Below are 12,757 nucleotides of genomic sequence, written 5' to 3' on the forward strand. Positions count from 1 at the left end.
CGTTCTGGGCCTGGCCCAATAACGCCCCGCGCTTATATGTGGCCCAGGCCCGGGGGCTCCTGTCGGTGTACAAAAGTAGGGGCCCCTTTTTATACCCCTTTACTCGTGCGCGGGCAGTCGCGGCCCCACGCCCATGGCCACGCTTGGCGGGGCAGAAGAAGCAAAAGATTACTAGAGCCGTGCTCAAGACCAGAAGCATGAAGAGCTGAGGGGCGAGGTGAAACTCCCCCGGCAAGGCCTTGCCGGGGCGGCCTTCACGGCCCCGGCAAGAGCCTTGCCGGGGCAACTTGCCCAACACCAGCGGAGCCGCCACCCTTGAGCCTAAGAGTTCTGACATCCTCAACCACATTGGAACCAAGACTCGGGAGGCGCCTCCATGGTGGCATGTGGATCTTTGTGAAGACCAAGAACATACAAGACTAGATGGGCCGGGGACGGCCACGATGCCGCGGCAAGACCCTTGCCAGGGCCTGGGCAAGACTCTTGCCAAAGGCATCCGCAGGGCCGCAGCCAGGCCCGCACCTACCAAGGCTCCACCGCTGTTCCCACACAGCTGCCAGCCCACCAACTAGGCAGGCACCTGTGTGGCGACGTGCGGCTTCCAAGCCAACTCAGCAAGCACCTACGTGGTGGCATGCAGATCTTCGTGAAGACTGTGCCACCGCACCAACTCAGCAGCCAGCCAGCGTGGCGCTACATGCCTCGTCAGCTCGGACGCGTGTCAGAGCGAGGCGAGGCGGCGGGACAAGCTTCCTTGCCGTCCCCAATAAAGCAAGAAGGGCACGTCGGCAGCGCATTAAATGCATTTGTCCTACGGTGCCAGGAGATAGACTCGACCACTATACAACTTTTCACCTTCTGTGTGCCACTGTGGCAGCCTCGTTTGACTATAAAAGGAGGCCCGCGGCGTACTGAGAGAGGATTCGGACTTTTTGGACCCGTCACACTTTGTAGCTAGTCCAAGAACACCAGATAAACACAAGCTAGTAGGAGTAGGGTATTACGCATCGCTTGCGGCCCGAACCTGGATAAATCTCCCGTGTTGATCCCTCAAACCCGCTCTTTCCACAGCCCCGCGCCCGCCAACCGTAGAAGGGATTCTCCGTGATCCCATAGGTGTCGTTTCCACCAACAGTTGTTATCTTGGTTCGTGAAGTTTTGCATGAGAAAATAGCTCGAAAGAGAAAGAGACAAACAAGCTTTTAAGCAAAAAGGAAAGATAAGCAAAGAGCTTATAAGTTAGAACCATAGCATCATACTACATTAAGATTGGATCATATCATCAGAATACCATACATATAGCATACTTGGGATAGAAGTCGTTGCATTTTTGCTTAGTAGATTGTGCACAAGTTTTGTATCCGCCATTTGTGCAATCGTGCTAGCATCTCTCTAGTGTTGTGCAACAAGAGCATTTTCGTGGATTCCCCATTTTGGCTCATTCCTTGGTTGCACGACCCCATTTATCTATTTGCGTGTGTGTTTCCGTGTACCCATATCTTGCTATTGGTCTACTTGTTGCACTTGCAAATTTGTGAATCTTTTCCAACATTATTGAGGCTCACTAACAATTGCATCAAATTTAGTGCCACCATCCTAACCAAGCTCCACCATAAGCTTTTAATTGTGTAGGTGCGAGAACCGACAAGAATTGGTACCAATTGTGCTATTTCCTTGTTACACTATTGAGTGGTCGTTGATCCATCTTCAACTTCGGTCAAGGTATATTTGGTATAGTTCTTCTCTTTCTCCCACTCACATATTTGCTTGGGACGATGGATAGGCCAAGTTCTTCTACCAACCCAGTCTTCCTAGAACAAGACGACGACCCGAACAACTACGTCACCAACCTACACGTATTTGGCACACAACGAGCTTTGCATCAAGAACAACAAGCAATGAGCGACCGCATCAACAACCTCGCCACCGACTTGCGACTCTCTGAGCAACGTACAAGAGACTACTTCGACAACAAGCTCGACGAAGAAAAGCAAGAGAGCAATGCAAGAATGGACGAGATTCGCGCCTTGTTGGTCAACCACTCTTCTACCTCTTCGTCCTACTCAAGACGGAGCCGCTCGAGTCGACACTCCGACGACACCATCTCCGGCTCAAGTACTCCAACATCAAACACTCATCGACGAGCCGCGCGCCAAGACCGGTAAGCAAACCTCAATCCTCTACACGACTCCAATCATCAAGAGCAACTTCAAGCGCAAGAGCATCGACATCGTCAAAACAAAGCTACATTCGTGCAAGCACAAAAACGTCAACGTCTACGCCAACAAGAGGAAGAACGAGTGCGCCAACTCCAAGAAGAGCAAGATGCTGAAGCACTACGACAACAACAACAACGTGAAGCCCAAGCACTTGAGGCCCAACGTGCCCTCCACGACACAAGTCGCGCCATCGCCGACCGCAATGGTCAAACACGCAAGCAACAATAAGCACTTCGCGAAGAAGTTCAAGGGAGGAACTATCAAGCTCGAATTCATCGTCAAGTTCCACAAGCTCCTCGACAAGAACCACGAGTTCGCAGAGAGGAAAATGAGGTTGACAACCCTCCACACCAAGCACAACATGAGATTAACAATCCTTCATGACAAGGGTGTCATCATCCCCGACCCCAACACAACGAAGAGCAACGCTACGGCAAGCTAAAGTTCACCATGCCCAAGTTCGCCGGAAGCAATGATCCCGAAGAGTACCTTTCATGGGCATTGAAGGTTGACAAGATCTTTTGTTTGCACAACTATGAGGAAGAGAAGAAGATCACCATGGCATCCCTCGAGTTCCAAGACTATGTCCTCATATGGTGGGAACAAGTCATTGAGCGACGACAAGCAAGAGGTGAACCACCCATCACCACTTGGGATGGCATGAAGGATGTCATGAGAGCACACTTCATGCCAACCTACTACAACCGCGACCTTTTCAAGAAACTCCAACTCCTCAAGCAAGGAACCAAGAGCGTTGAAGAGTACTACAAGGAGATGGAGATTGCCATGATAAGAGCCAATGTCACGGAAGATGATGAGCAAACTATGACACGTTTCTTGAATGGACTCAATCATCCTATCAAGAAGATCGCAGACTTCCAACCATACTCGAACCTCATCGAGCTAGTGCATCAAGCTACCAAGGCGGAACGTCAAGTGCAAGATGACTTCAAGTATGCCAAGTACTCTTCCAAGAAATACGGCGTCTCCAACACCCAAGCTTCAACGACTCCAGCAACTTCTAGCTCAACCAAGCCATCTCCAAGCAACGACGACAAGTCAAGTTACAAGAAAACTTCGACAACCTCAAGTCATCCTCCTACTACAAGCAACTTCAAGCCGAGAGCTTCATCATCCTCTACCCCAACCGATGAGATCATCAAGACAAGTTCCTTCAAATGCTTCACATGCGGCTGCCGAGGCCACAAGTCCTTCGAGTGTACAAAGAAGCGCACCATGATCTTTAACGACGATGGTACATATAACTCCATGAGTGAAGGAGAAATGGAAGCCCTTGAGCAAGTGGCCATGCAACGGCAAGTGAACGACGATGAAGATGATCAAGTCTTTTGTGACGAAGATCCAAGCCCCGCTCTCGTTATCTCCAAGGTCTTGACTCTTCAACATCAACAAGATGAAGACCAAAGATGCCATATCTTCCACACGAAGGCCGCATCAATGAAAGGTCCGTCAAGGTCATCGTCGATGGAGGGAGTTGCCATAACTTAGCAAGTGAAGAACTATGCTCCAAGCTCCAATTGGTCAAGATGAAGCACCCCCATCCATACATGGTTCAATGGCTAAGCGACTCCGGCACTATCCAAGTCGAGCATATGATACAAGTTTCCTTCAAGATCGGAGCATACGAAAACATTTTGGAGTGTGATGTTGTTCCTATGTCCGTCTGCCACCTCCTTGGACGACCATGGCAATTTAACCGAGGCGTCATCCACAACGGGCGAACAAACCACTATAGCTTCAAGATGAAGGAAAATGACTACGTGTTATGCCCTATGTCGCCTAGTCAAGTGATCGCCGACAAGCAAGCCACCCATCGCGAAGAGAACAGTGAGAGAGCAAACCACCAAAAAGAGAATGAGCGCCACAAGCCCAAATTGAGTGCCTCCATGATGAGCGACAAGAAAAACTTAGTACTATTTGCCACAAAAAGTGAGATGAGAGAAGTGTGTGAGAACCCATCAAGTGGTATGCACTATGTCCTTTTGTGCAAGGACGAGACACCAAAAACTAATACATCTCACCCTCTACCTTTAGCGGTGTCTTCTCTTTTGCAGGAATTCCAAGATGTTTTTCCCAATGAGCTACCTCTGGGACTATCACCACTAAGAGGCATTGAACACCGAATCGACCTCATCCCCGGAGCACCCCTTCCTAACAAGGCTCCCTACCGCATCAACCCCGAGGAAACTAAGGAGATCCAACGGCAAGTACAACAACTCATCGACAACGCCATGTACGAGAAAGTTTGAGCCCTTGTGCCGTCCTAGTAATCCTTGTTCCCAAGAAAGATGGTACATTTCGCATATGTTCCGATTGTCGTCCTATTAATGCTATTACCGTGCGTTATCGTTACCCTATTCCATAGAAAATAAATAAAACATATCATGTTTAATTAACTTAGTGTACAGTTCCTTAGAAACTTCTAAATGAACATATTGTACTTTATTGGAAAATTAAAAGACTCGCCGTATTTTTCTAAAATTGTGCTTTAGCAAGAATGTAAATAATATAAGGGGCTCATTTTTTTCGAATCTCCAAGGGGCTCAATTTCTTCCTGAATATTAATGCGATGTGCTAGCACCACGTTGGTTAGTTCTCTATTATCAGAAAAGTGCTTCCAAGCAAATCCCAGTCACATACTATTATCCCAAAAGTGCAGGGCAACATACTAAAAAGTACTGCACATGTGTTTACAAAAAGTTTGGTCTGGTTCTTCAGTTCTGATACATTTTCTTCAATAGTTGAAGACAAAAAATAAATAGTTCCTCACTGTTGAGTAACATTTGAATTAGATGACTAAAAAGTTGTTCACTTCAACTAACAGAAAGGTATACAAGGCATACAAGAATCTGGATATGCACACACGAAGAATCTGGATATGCACACACGAGAGCACGTACATGCATCAATTTCCTTTGACAGCAGCGGCCGGAGGGATGCACAGACGAGAATACAAGGGAGACCAGAAAATAAAATCTGAGGTCTCCAACCTGTAGCACAAATCCATATCATCGAACAACCGGCAACAAAAGTCGCAAGTGATGGCATTCTACAAGATCCAAGATCCATCGTAGTAGCACAGGAGTTTTATAAAAAGAAAGACAGGAATATGCTGGTGGAGAGGAGAGCTGGAAGAAACAAACAAATTATGAAAAATTGATGACACCGACAACAAAATTGCATGGCTGGAGTTATACATGATCCAAGATCCACCACACCGGCCTGTAGGTAGTCGCACTGGAATTAAAACACAAACAAAACTACTAAGGAAAGAAAGGAGAGCAGCAAGTACAAAACAAAATAGAAATAAATTTTGCAGAAGAACGGGTGAGACCATGGGAAAGGGAACCTAAATTTGCAAGACCACAACGCTTGCTCGGAATGGATATGGGCGTCAAGCTCGTCGGAGGGGCACCAGGTGGATCTGGCCGGAGGACAGGAAGGAGAAGGTGGTGGTGGTCGGCTTGTCACCGTGGTGGGGCTCGCTCGACGGCCAGCACGCCAGCAAAGCCGGGGGCCACGCCTCCCAAGTCGTGGTTGGGAGGAAGATCTGGTCGGAGGCCTCCAAATCGCGACGGTGGCTGGCTATGGAGGGGATAGGAGGGGTGGGCCGATTGGATCTGGTCTCGGAGATAACAGAGAGGGGGTAGTAGTCACGGGCTGAAGTAGGCTCAGGTAGGAATAAAGTAGATACGATTTGACTGTGTTGCAGCCGTATAGCCGAGTGAAATAGAAAAATAGGACTGCTGGCAGTGGGCCCTGGGTGGACCAGCCGGCGTGGATCCCAGTGAGAGCAGACGGACGCGATTCGCGCTGTGAACAGAACGCAAATGAAAAAGCATTTATCCTCAACCACACTGCTATGACTCGCCGTGTTGTCGGCCCTGCGTTGCTGACCCGCAGCCACCATGGCTTGCCTCACCAATTCACTGCCGCCTTGATCCACCTCCGTTGTGACCCCAAACTGGTCTTGGCCTCCAGTATGTCGTCTTGCCGCTGCGGACGTGTCTCACACCGAGCCGCTCCTCGTTGAGCAATCTCTGTTTGTTGCAAGCCGCCCGCCTGTCGCTTGCAAGCCGCCGCTGCCTCAAGCAACCCGCCGCTGGGCTGCCTCTAAGCCGCCCACACCATCAAGCCACCATGGCCGCGCCAAGCCGCCACCATCACCTTGAGCCGCCTCGACGGCCGCTCGCCTTTGAGTTGCTGACGGAGCTCCACCCTCATTGCCGCGCCTTTAAGCCGGCGCTCTGAGTCGCCGGTCCCGCTTCCACAGCTGTCTCAAGCCGCCGTATGACGAGCTTCTGCCGCCACCGCCGTACGTCAACCCATTGCTGCTATTCGTCTCTGCCACCGGGTCAACGGCCGCGCCCCCAACCGCAAGTCATCAACTCTGCGGCTTCTTCAAGTCGCCGCTGGCTCGCCGCGCCCTGTTCTACATCACCCGCCCAAAGCTCGGCCTCCTACCACTCACCCGCGGGTTCCGGCCCTCTGCCACCAAACTGCCGTCACACTTGACCTCGTGGTCCCGCCTCCGACGGCTGGCCGACAACAAGCCACCGCCGCGGGTATACTTCAGTCGCCCCTGCTCCTCTGTGATGGCCTCTGAGCCGCCCTGCATCACCTCCACACGCGGACAACCTGCCTTGAGGTCACTAGTGTTGCCTTTGAGCTGCCATCGCCTCCGAAGCAGCTCGCCCTGCCGCGGCCGACCTCGAGCCGCCGCCCCGCAGCCACGACCGTGGCTGACTCGCCTCTCCGCCATTGCGACCACGCGGCCTCGAGCCGCCCTCGCTTGGTTCCGCCTTCAAAGCGGCCTCCGCAGCCGCGCTTTGCCTCTTCCGCGGCCTTGTCACCTCGTTGACCCGCCGCTTCCACGAGCCGTCGCGCCAGCAAATCTCCGTCGTTGCCCCATCCAAAAATGTCCTTGCCCTCGCTTCCAAGCCGTAGTCGACGACTCGCCACTTCTGACCCGCATTTCGAGCCGGCCCCGAGACACCTCTGAATCGCCACTCCCACGGCCGTGCCAAGTTGCCTGCCTCCGAGCTACCCTCGCCGGAGCGGCCTCCAGCTGCCCGCCTCCATCGCGAGTCGCGCCTCGGCCATGGCTGCAGTCTCCTCTCGCCAGCGCCCTTTTGCCGCCTCTGAGCCGCCTTGCGTTGCTGAACCTCGCCTTGGCCCAACCCGCCGTAGCTCGCAGGCCGCCTTCATCGCCACTCCACAAGCCGGCTTGCCGCTTCTATGCCGCTCCGCCTCTCTACGAGCATCGATTTTCCCCGCTGCTCGCCGCCTCCCGCCGTCTCGTGCTGACTGCGCCTTGCGCGTTTCCGCAGCCGGCTGCGCTGCACCCGTCGATGGTTGTGCCTTCTAGGCCACTCCCCTCCTGCGCGCGCAGCCGCCCGATGTCCCCATCGTGGGCCCTCTCGACTTCCTCTGCCCGGCAAGCGCACCCGTCCGCGCGCGGCCCTCAACCCGCCCGCAATGGCCCGGTCCCCCAGCTCTCTCCTCAGGTGGCCTTGCCGCGCGGATCGTCTACCCCTGCGCGCCCGCCGCGGGTCGGATCCGGGTCGTCGCCCGCGCCCTGCTTACCCGTTAAGCTCGGTATTTTTTTTATGAATATATATATTGATTAGCTTACCAGGCTTGACGCCTCGTGAATACTAGTACTCTTCTTGAGGCGCCGTTTCCGCCTTCATCTGACGACAATACCTGGTGTTATTTGCCCTCTCCGTTTTTTCAGCATATATTAATTCATCCGAGAGCAGTCACTCTGGCTTGCGACATTTTTACGGAAACACTAATGCCCACACGTGTGGCACTTCTTCAATTCGCCCACACGTCTTGATCGTCGTCGATTCGTTTTTGCATGAATCTTGACACGAGAAGGCAGATTCCGTGTGCCATGTAGGACAAGGCCGGTGTGTGGTGTGTAGTTGGTTCGCCCGCACGCCGTTTCCCCCTCGGACGTCAGCGGTTTGCGAGTCGGGGTGTGCGCTGGAACTTACATCGCGCCCGCATGTCACGCATGACTTCGGTTGGCGTCTCCCATGACTCGCCATTCCCTCCCCTCACTGCGGTTCCATTACTCCCATCCGCATTCACTTCTCCCCAACCCACTATCCACAGAAGTTCCATTCGATTGGAGGAGAAGACGAGAGGAGGAGGCGGCGGAAGAGTCGACGACATTCGCGACCGTTGCTGGGGTTCACTCGACCAGAGCGTCATCCCCGGAGCAGCCGCAGTGAGAAGGTAAGGCTATCAAAGTTGGTCCCATTCCTCCCTGCGAAATATGTCCCCCTCCCTCCATGGTCACATTCCCCTCGAGCATTCTCGAGATTCCGGCGAATTGGCGGCACTCCGGTGTCCCCGTCGGCGGGGGAGTCGCGTGCGTGCCATTTAGGGCGGCATTGGGCAGTTTCCTTGTCGTCGTGGTGGTAGTCATGCCGGTGAGGCTCGCCCGGTCGGCAACCACATCCGTACATACGAGAGATTAGTTCCTGGATTTGCCTGTGTGAGTGATTTCTAGTTTGTTAGTTCTGATTTTGCCTCGAAGGCTATGGCCATCACTGTTTTTAGGGCGTTCTTTGTTGTTGAATTCAGGGTATGATAGTTGTGAATGAACCCTAGATCTAGTTTGGTGCATTTCAAAGCGTAGGATAATGACAGTCATGGCAATTTCAACACCCTTGTTTTGTCGCCAACTATCGCACTGATGGCAACTAATTTCCTGAATCAACTATGTAATTTGCCATGTCATATGTAGGATAATGTCAGTTTATGAGATCAAAGTCAGGGAGTAATTTTTGTGTATGATTTCTATATCTAGGTAGTTGCATATTTAAGTGTGTGATAATGGCAGTCACGGCAACTTCATTGCATTTGTTTACCTACAACTATCCTCTAAGTGGCAACTAATTTTGTGAATCAACTATGCCAGTTGCCATGTCATATGCAGAGTAATGGCAGTTCGACTGTACAACAGAGTCACTATGTTGCCATGTTGTTTTTGTGATAGCACAACATATTTGATTGCATCACATGGAAACTCATTTTTTTACGAGGACAGGGTGTGAGTTGCCACATTATGTGTTGTAGACTGGAAGTTGTCTGTCCTATTTGAACTGCCTTAGCTGCCACATCCTTTGTTTGTTAACATGGCAACTTGAACCTAGTAGATGTGGCCCGTCCTTTTACTAAGCCAATGTGCCATTTGCCACATTACATGTTGGACAATGGTAGATGGGTGTTCCTCTTTACTGCCTTAGTTGCCACTTTTATTAGTGCCAACATGGCAACTTGATTCTGCTACATGGCAACTGCTTCCCTAAGAAGCACACACACATGCAGTTGCCATGTTTCTGCATTTGCTTCTCCATTGGTTATTTGCTGCCTATTTGTGCATGTTCAGCACATGGCAATTACCTCCTTTTCAGATGCTACAACTTTGGGGTAAACATGGCAGTTTTCATTTTTTGTTATCGATGATATCCAGTGAATCATTATTTCGTGCATTTCTGTCTGCATCTATCGGCTGTGTTTTCATTTTACACTAGTGTGTTTTTTTTTCTTACCGTAGCACAATGGCTCGCAGTGACCATCAAGATGATGATGATGACTTCATGGAGTTACTGCCATAGAATCGTGCGACCGGTCGTACAAAATACGGAGATGAGGTTACTCTCCCCCTATGTTTTAATTTGACACTGGGTTTTCATTCTTCTGTTAGAACTAAATTTTTACTACATTGAACATGGCAACAAACGATCCTTTTTGTGTTATGCAGAAGAAGAAACGTCAGTGCAATAGGGCTTCGCAAGAACGCCTGACTATATTGAATGGAGGATTTACTGATGAGTAGAAGGGAGCTGCCGTGAGATGGGGATGCAGGCTCTGATGAATGTTCAGTGCACGAACCTAGTAAACCCTGTATGCTACTGGCTCGGTGAGATATATGAGCCTACGTCTAGGGAATTCGTGATTCCAGGACGTGGAAGACTGCCTTTGGATGAGGAATCTGTGTTCTGCACTTTGGGTGTGCCCCGTGGAGAAATCAAAGTCCGTACGAGGTCAATAATAAGATTGAGGAAGCCTTGTTCGCCCATTTGTTTCCTGCAATGGCATCCATGCCTAATACGACTGTGCTGGCAACTTCACTGGAGGGCATGAAAACCCATGGCGAGGTATTTAAGATGAAGCTGCTCATGTACTTGATCTCAGCTGTCTTTGCGCCTACCACATCTCTTCGCCCAAGCAACAAGTGCTTCCCTATCCTGGTGAATGCTCTCTCTCTACTTCTTTTCCCCTACAATCTTTTGATTTTGATGTCATGCGGAAGATAGTCACTACCAGTTTTTGATATTTTTATTCTGAATGCTGATGCGGCATCTTTTTGTCCTGAAATTGTGTTGTGCAGGCAAAGCTGAAAGACGTTAAGAACATGAATTGGTGTAAATTCATCGCGGACTTCCTACATGATGCATTCTCAAATAAGATGTGCCAAAAGGGCTGTCGCTTGCACCTAATGGTATTTTCCCCTACTCTTTTGCAAATGCTCTTACCACGGTTCATTCTTTCCTAAATCAACATTGCAACTGTTCATAAGTGTGAACCAAATTGTTTTGCATTTTTGGTATCTCTGTTTGGCCATAATCCGACAATCCAGAGTTTTTGACTGATCTTTTAACTGAATTTTGTATTTCCTTTTTTTGATTGCAACCGTAGGAGATCGTGCATGGCAACCCTTTGTTTCATTTCTCTATGACTCTTTTACATGTGAAAGTGAATTTGGTTTGATCCATGGCATCTGTAGTTGCTGCCTACAAGGCAATAGCATTTTTCTACAACACAAATAGTGTTCATTTCCTACATTCATTCTCTTTATACAATCTGGATGGCAACTATCATGTTGAACTGGTGGCAACTGCCAGCATAATAGGATGGCAACTGCCAACATAGCATGATGGCAACTAACATAGATAGATGGCAAATCTTTCTCCCCTTCTTTTCACCTTGTCACTCAAGGAAACTGCATAAGCTTTTTTTCAACATAGCATGATGGCAACTAACATAGCTTTCTTTTTATTGTGTATACTAGCTCATGTACGTCGATCGTCTTGATTTGTCAACTGTCGACTTTACTGAGATAGGAGGCCCGCCGCATCCACATAAGTTTGTTGTCTCTGCGTGGAGGTATGATGCTGTCAAGGCTGTGCTTGCCGTAGACAGGATATCTGATACAAAATATGGGAAACTGTAGGTTAGTTCTGCTGTCTTTCTTGCACAACATTCTTGAATTTAGATGTTCGATATCATATGAAAAAATCCCCATACGGCAACCATTTATGGCTAACAAGCGATAAATACCTTGGCAACCATGGTTGTCTGCACATGGCACCCATGTTTGACCCCATACGACAACTCCGCCATTCCGTGTCGAAACTCCTTCCTTTTTCCTTTTTGCAATCCATGAATTGTAGTCACTGCTCCTTATTTCTTTTGACATCTTATTGCAATCCATGTATTGTGTGAAGTGGCGATTATAAGCCAACTCTTTATCCCATTCTTGTTCATTACATGAGATTGTGTGAAGATGACCCTTCTTGCGACAAAACCACAATGCGGTTATGCCTCTAAGTCGTGCCTCGACACGTGGGAGATATAGCCGCATCGTGGGCGTTACAATTTGTTTGCTCCTATTCTGATGCATAGCCTGCTTTTGTACCTGCTATTGTTACCTACCTGCTTCTCCTAAACTGCTTCTCCGCCACCACCTCCGCCTCCGGAGGCATGGCAAGCTATCATGGCAGCCACCAACGCCAATGCTCAGATGATTCTGCAACTCTTGCAAGAACGCACCCAAGGGCAAGGCAATCAAGGCAATCAAGGTCAAGGCAACAATCAGCCTCGCTTTGCTACTCTCAACCAGTTTCTCGCAAATCAGCCCAAGTCTTTCAGCTACTGTGCCGAGGCCACGGATGCCGATGATTGGCTCATGGACATCAACAAGCATTTTGATTGTAGCAATGTCAGGCCTGAGGACTATGTCAAGTTCGCTTCTTTTTAGCTCAAGGATCAAGCTGCTGATTGGTATCAACAATACAAAGATTCCAGAGGAGGTCGTGTGATCACTTGGACTGACTTCTGTCGGGACTTCAAAGCGCACCACATTCCACAAAGTGTTGTTGAGAGCAAGCGTGAGGAGTTCCGCAATCTCAAGCAAGGCAACATGTCTGTGTATCAATTCAACATCCAGTTTCAGAAACTTGCTCGCTTCGCTAAACAAGACGTTCCTGATGAAAAGAGCATGATCTATCACTTCAGAGGTGGCCTTAGAGAGGATCTGCAGTTAGCTCTCGTTCTTGTTGAGCCTACTCAGTTTGATCAATTCTATAACATGGCACTGAAGCAAGAGGCTGCTCAGCTCAAGTGTGAGGCTTCTAAGAAGAGAGCCGGAGACGCAGAAGAGAGCCGGAGCCGGAGGCTTCTAAGCAAGAGGCTACTTTTGATCCTAAGATCATTGA

At 49.7% G+C, this 12,757-nt stretch overlaps 1 protein-coding gene and 1 long non-coding RNA gene across 3 annotated transcripts; one reads left to right on the forward strand and one right to left on the reverse strand.

Moving 5' to 3' along the window:
* Window positions 1–4,995: 4,995 nt before the first annotated feature.
* On the reverse strand, window positions 4,996–7,557 carry LOC123097346 (uncharacterized). The gene is made up of 2 exons (XR_006447090.1): window positions 5,590–7,557; window positions 4,996–5,477 (listed from the first exon to the last, which is right to left on the reverse strand). It is a non-coding gene; the product is annotated as an uncharacterized lncRNA (long non-coding RNA).
* LOC123097345 (uncharacterized) lies at window positions 6,836–11,767 on the forward strand. 2 transcript variants are annotated; one of them, XR_006447089.1, is made up of 5 exons: window positions 6,836–8,486; window positions 9,814–9,910; window positions 10,021–10,510; window positions 10,651–10,761; window positions 11,332–11,767. XR_006447089.1 is itself a non-coding variant. In XM_044519068.1 (4 exons), the coding sequence occupies exons 2-4, from the start codon at window positions 10,352–10,354 to the stop codon at window positions 11,491–11,493; spliced, it is 432 nt and encodes a 143-aa protein (XP_044375003.1). In that variant the 5' UTR covers window positions 9,742–9,910; window positions 10,021–10,351; the 3' UTR covers window positions 11,494–11,767. The 2 variants fall into 2 exon arrangements, 1 of the variants encoding a protein (XP_044375003.1); XM_044519068.1 differs by lacking the exon at window positions 6,836–8,486 and having other exon boundaries at window positions 9,742–9,910.
* The last annotated feature ends 990 nt before the right edge of the window (window positions 11,768–12,757 follow it).

This window comes from Triticum aestivum, chromosome 4D (genome assembly GCF_018294505.1).
Source record: "Triticum aestivum cultivar Chinese Spring chromosome 4D, IWGSC CS RefSeq v2.1, whole genome shotgun sequence".
Taxonomy (NCBI): Eukaryota; Viridiplantae; Streptophyta; class Magnoliopsida; order Poales; family Poaceae; genus Triticum; species Triticum aestivum.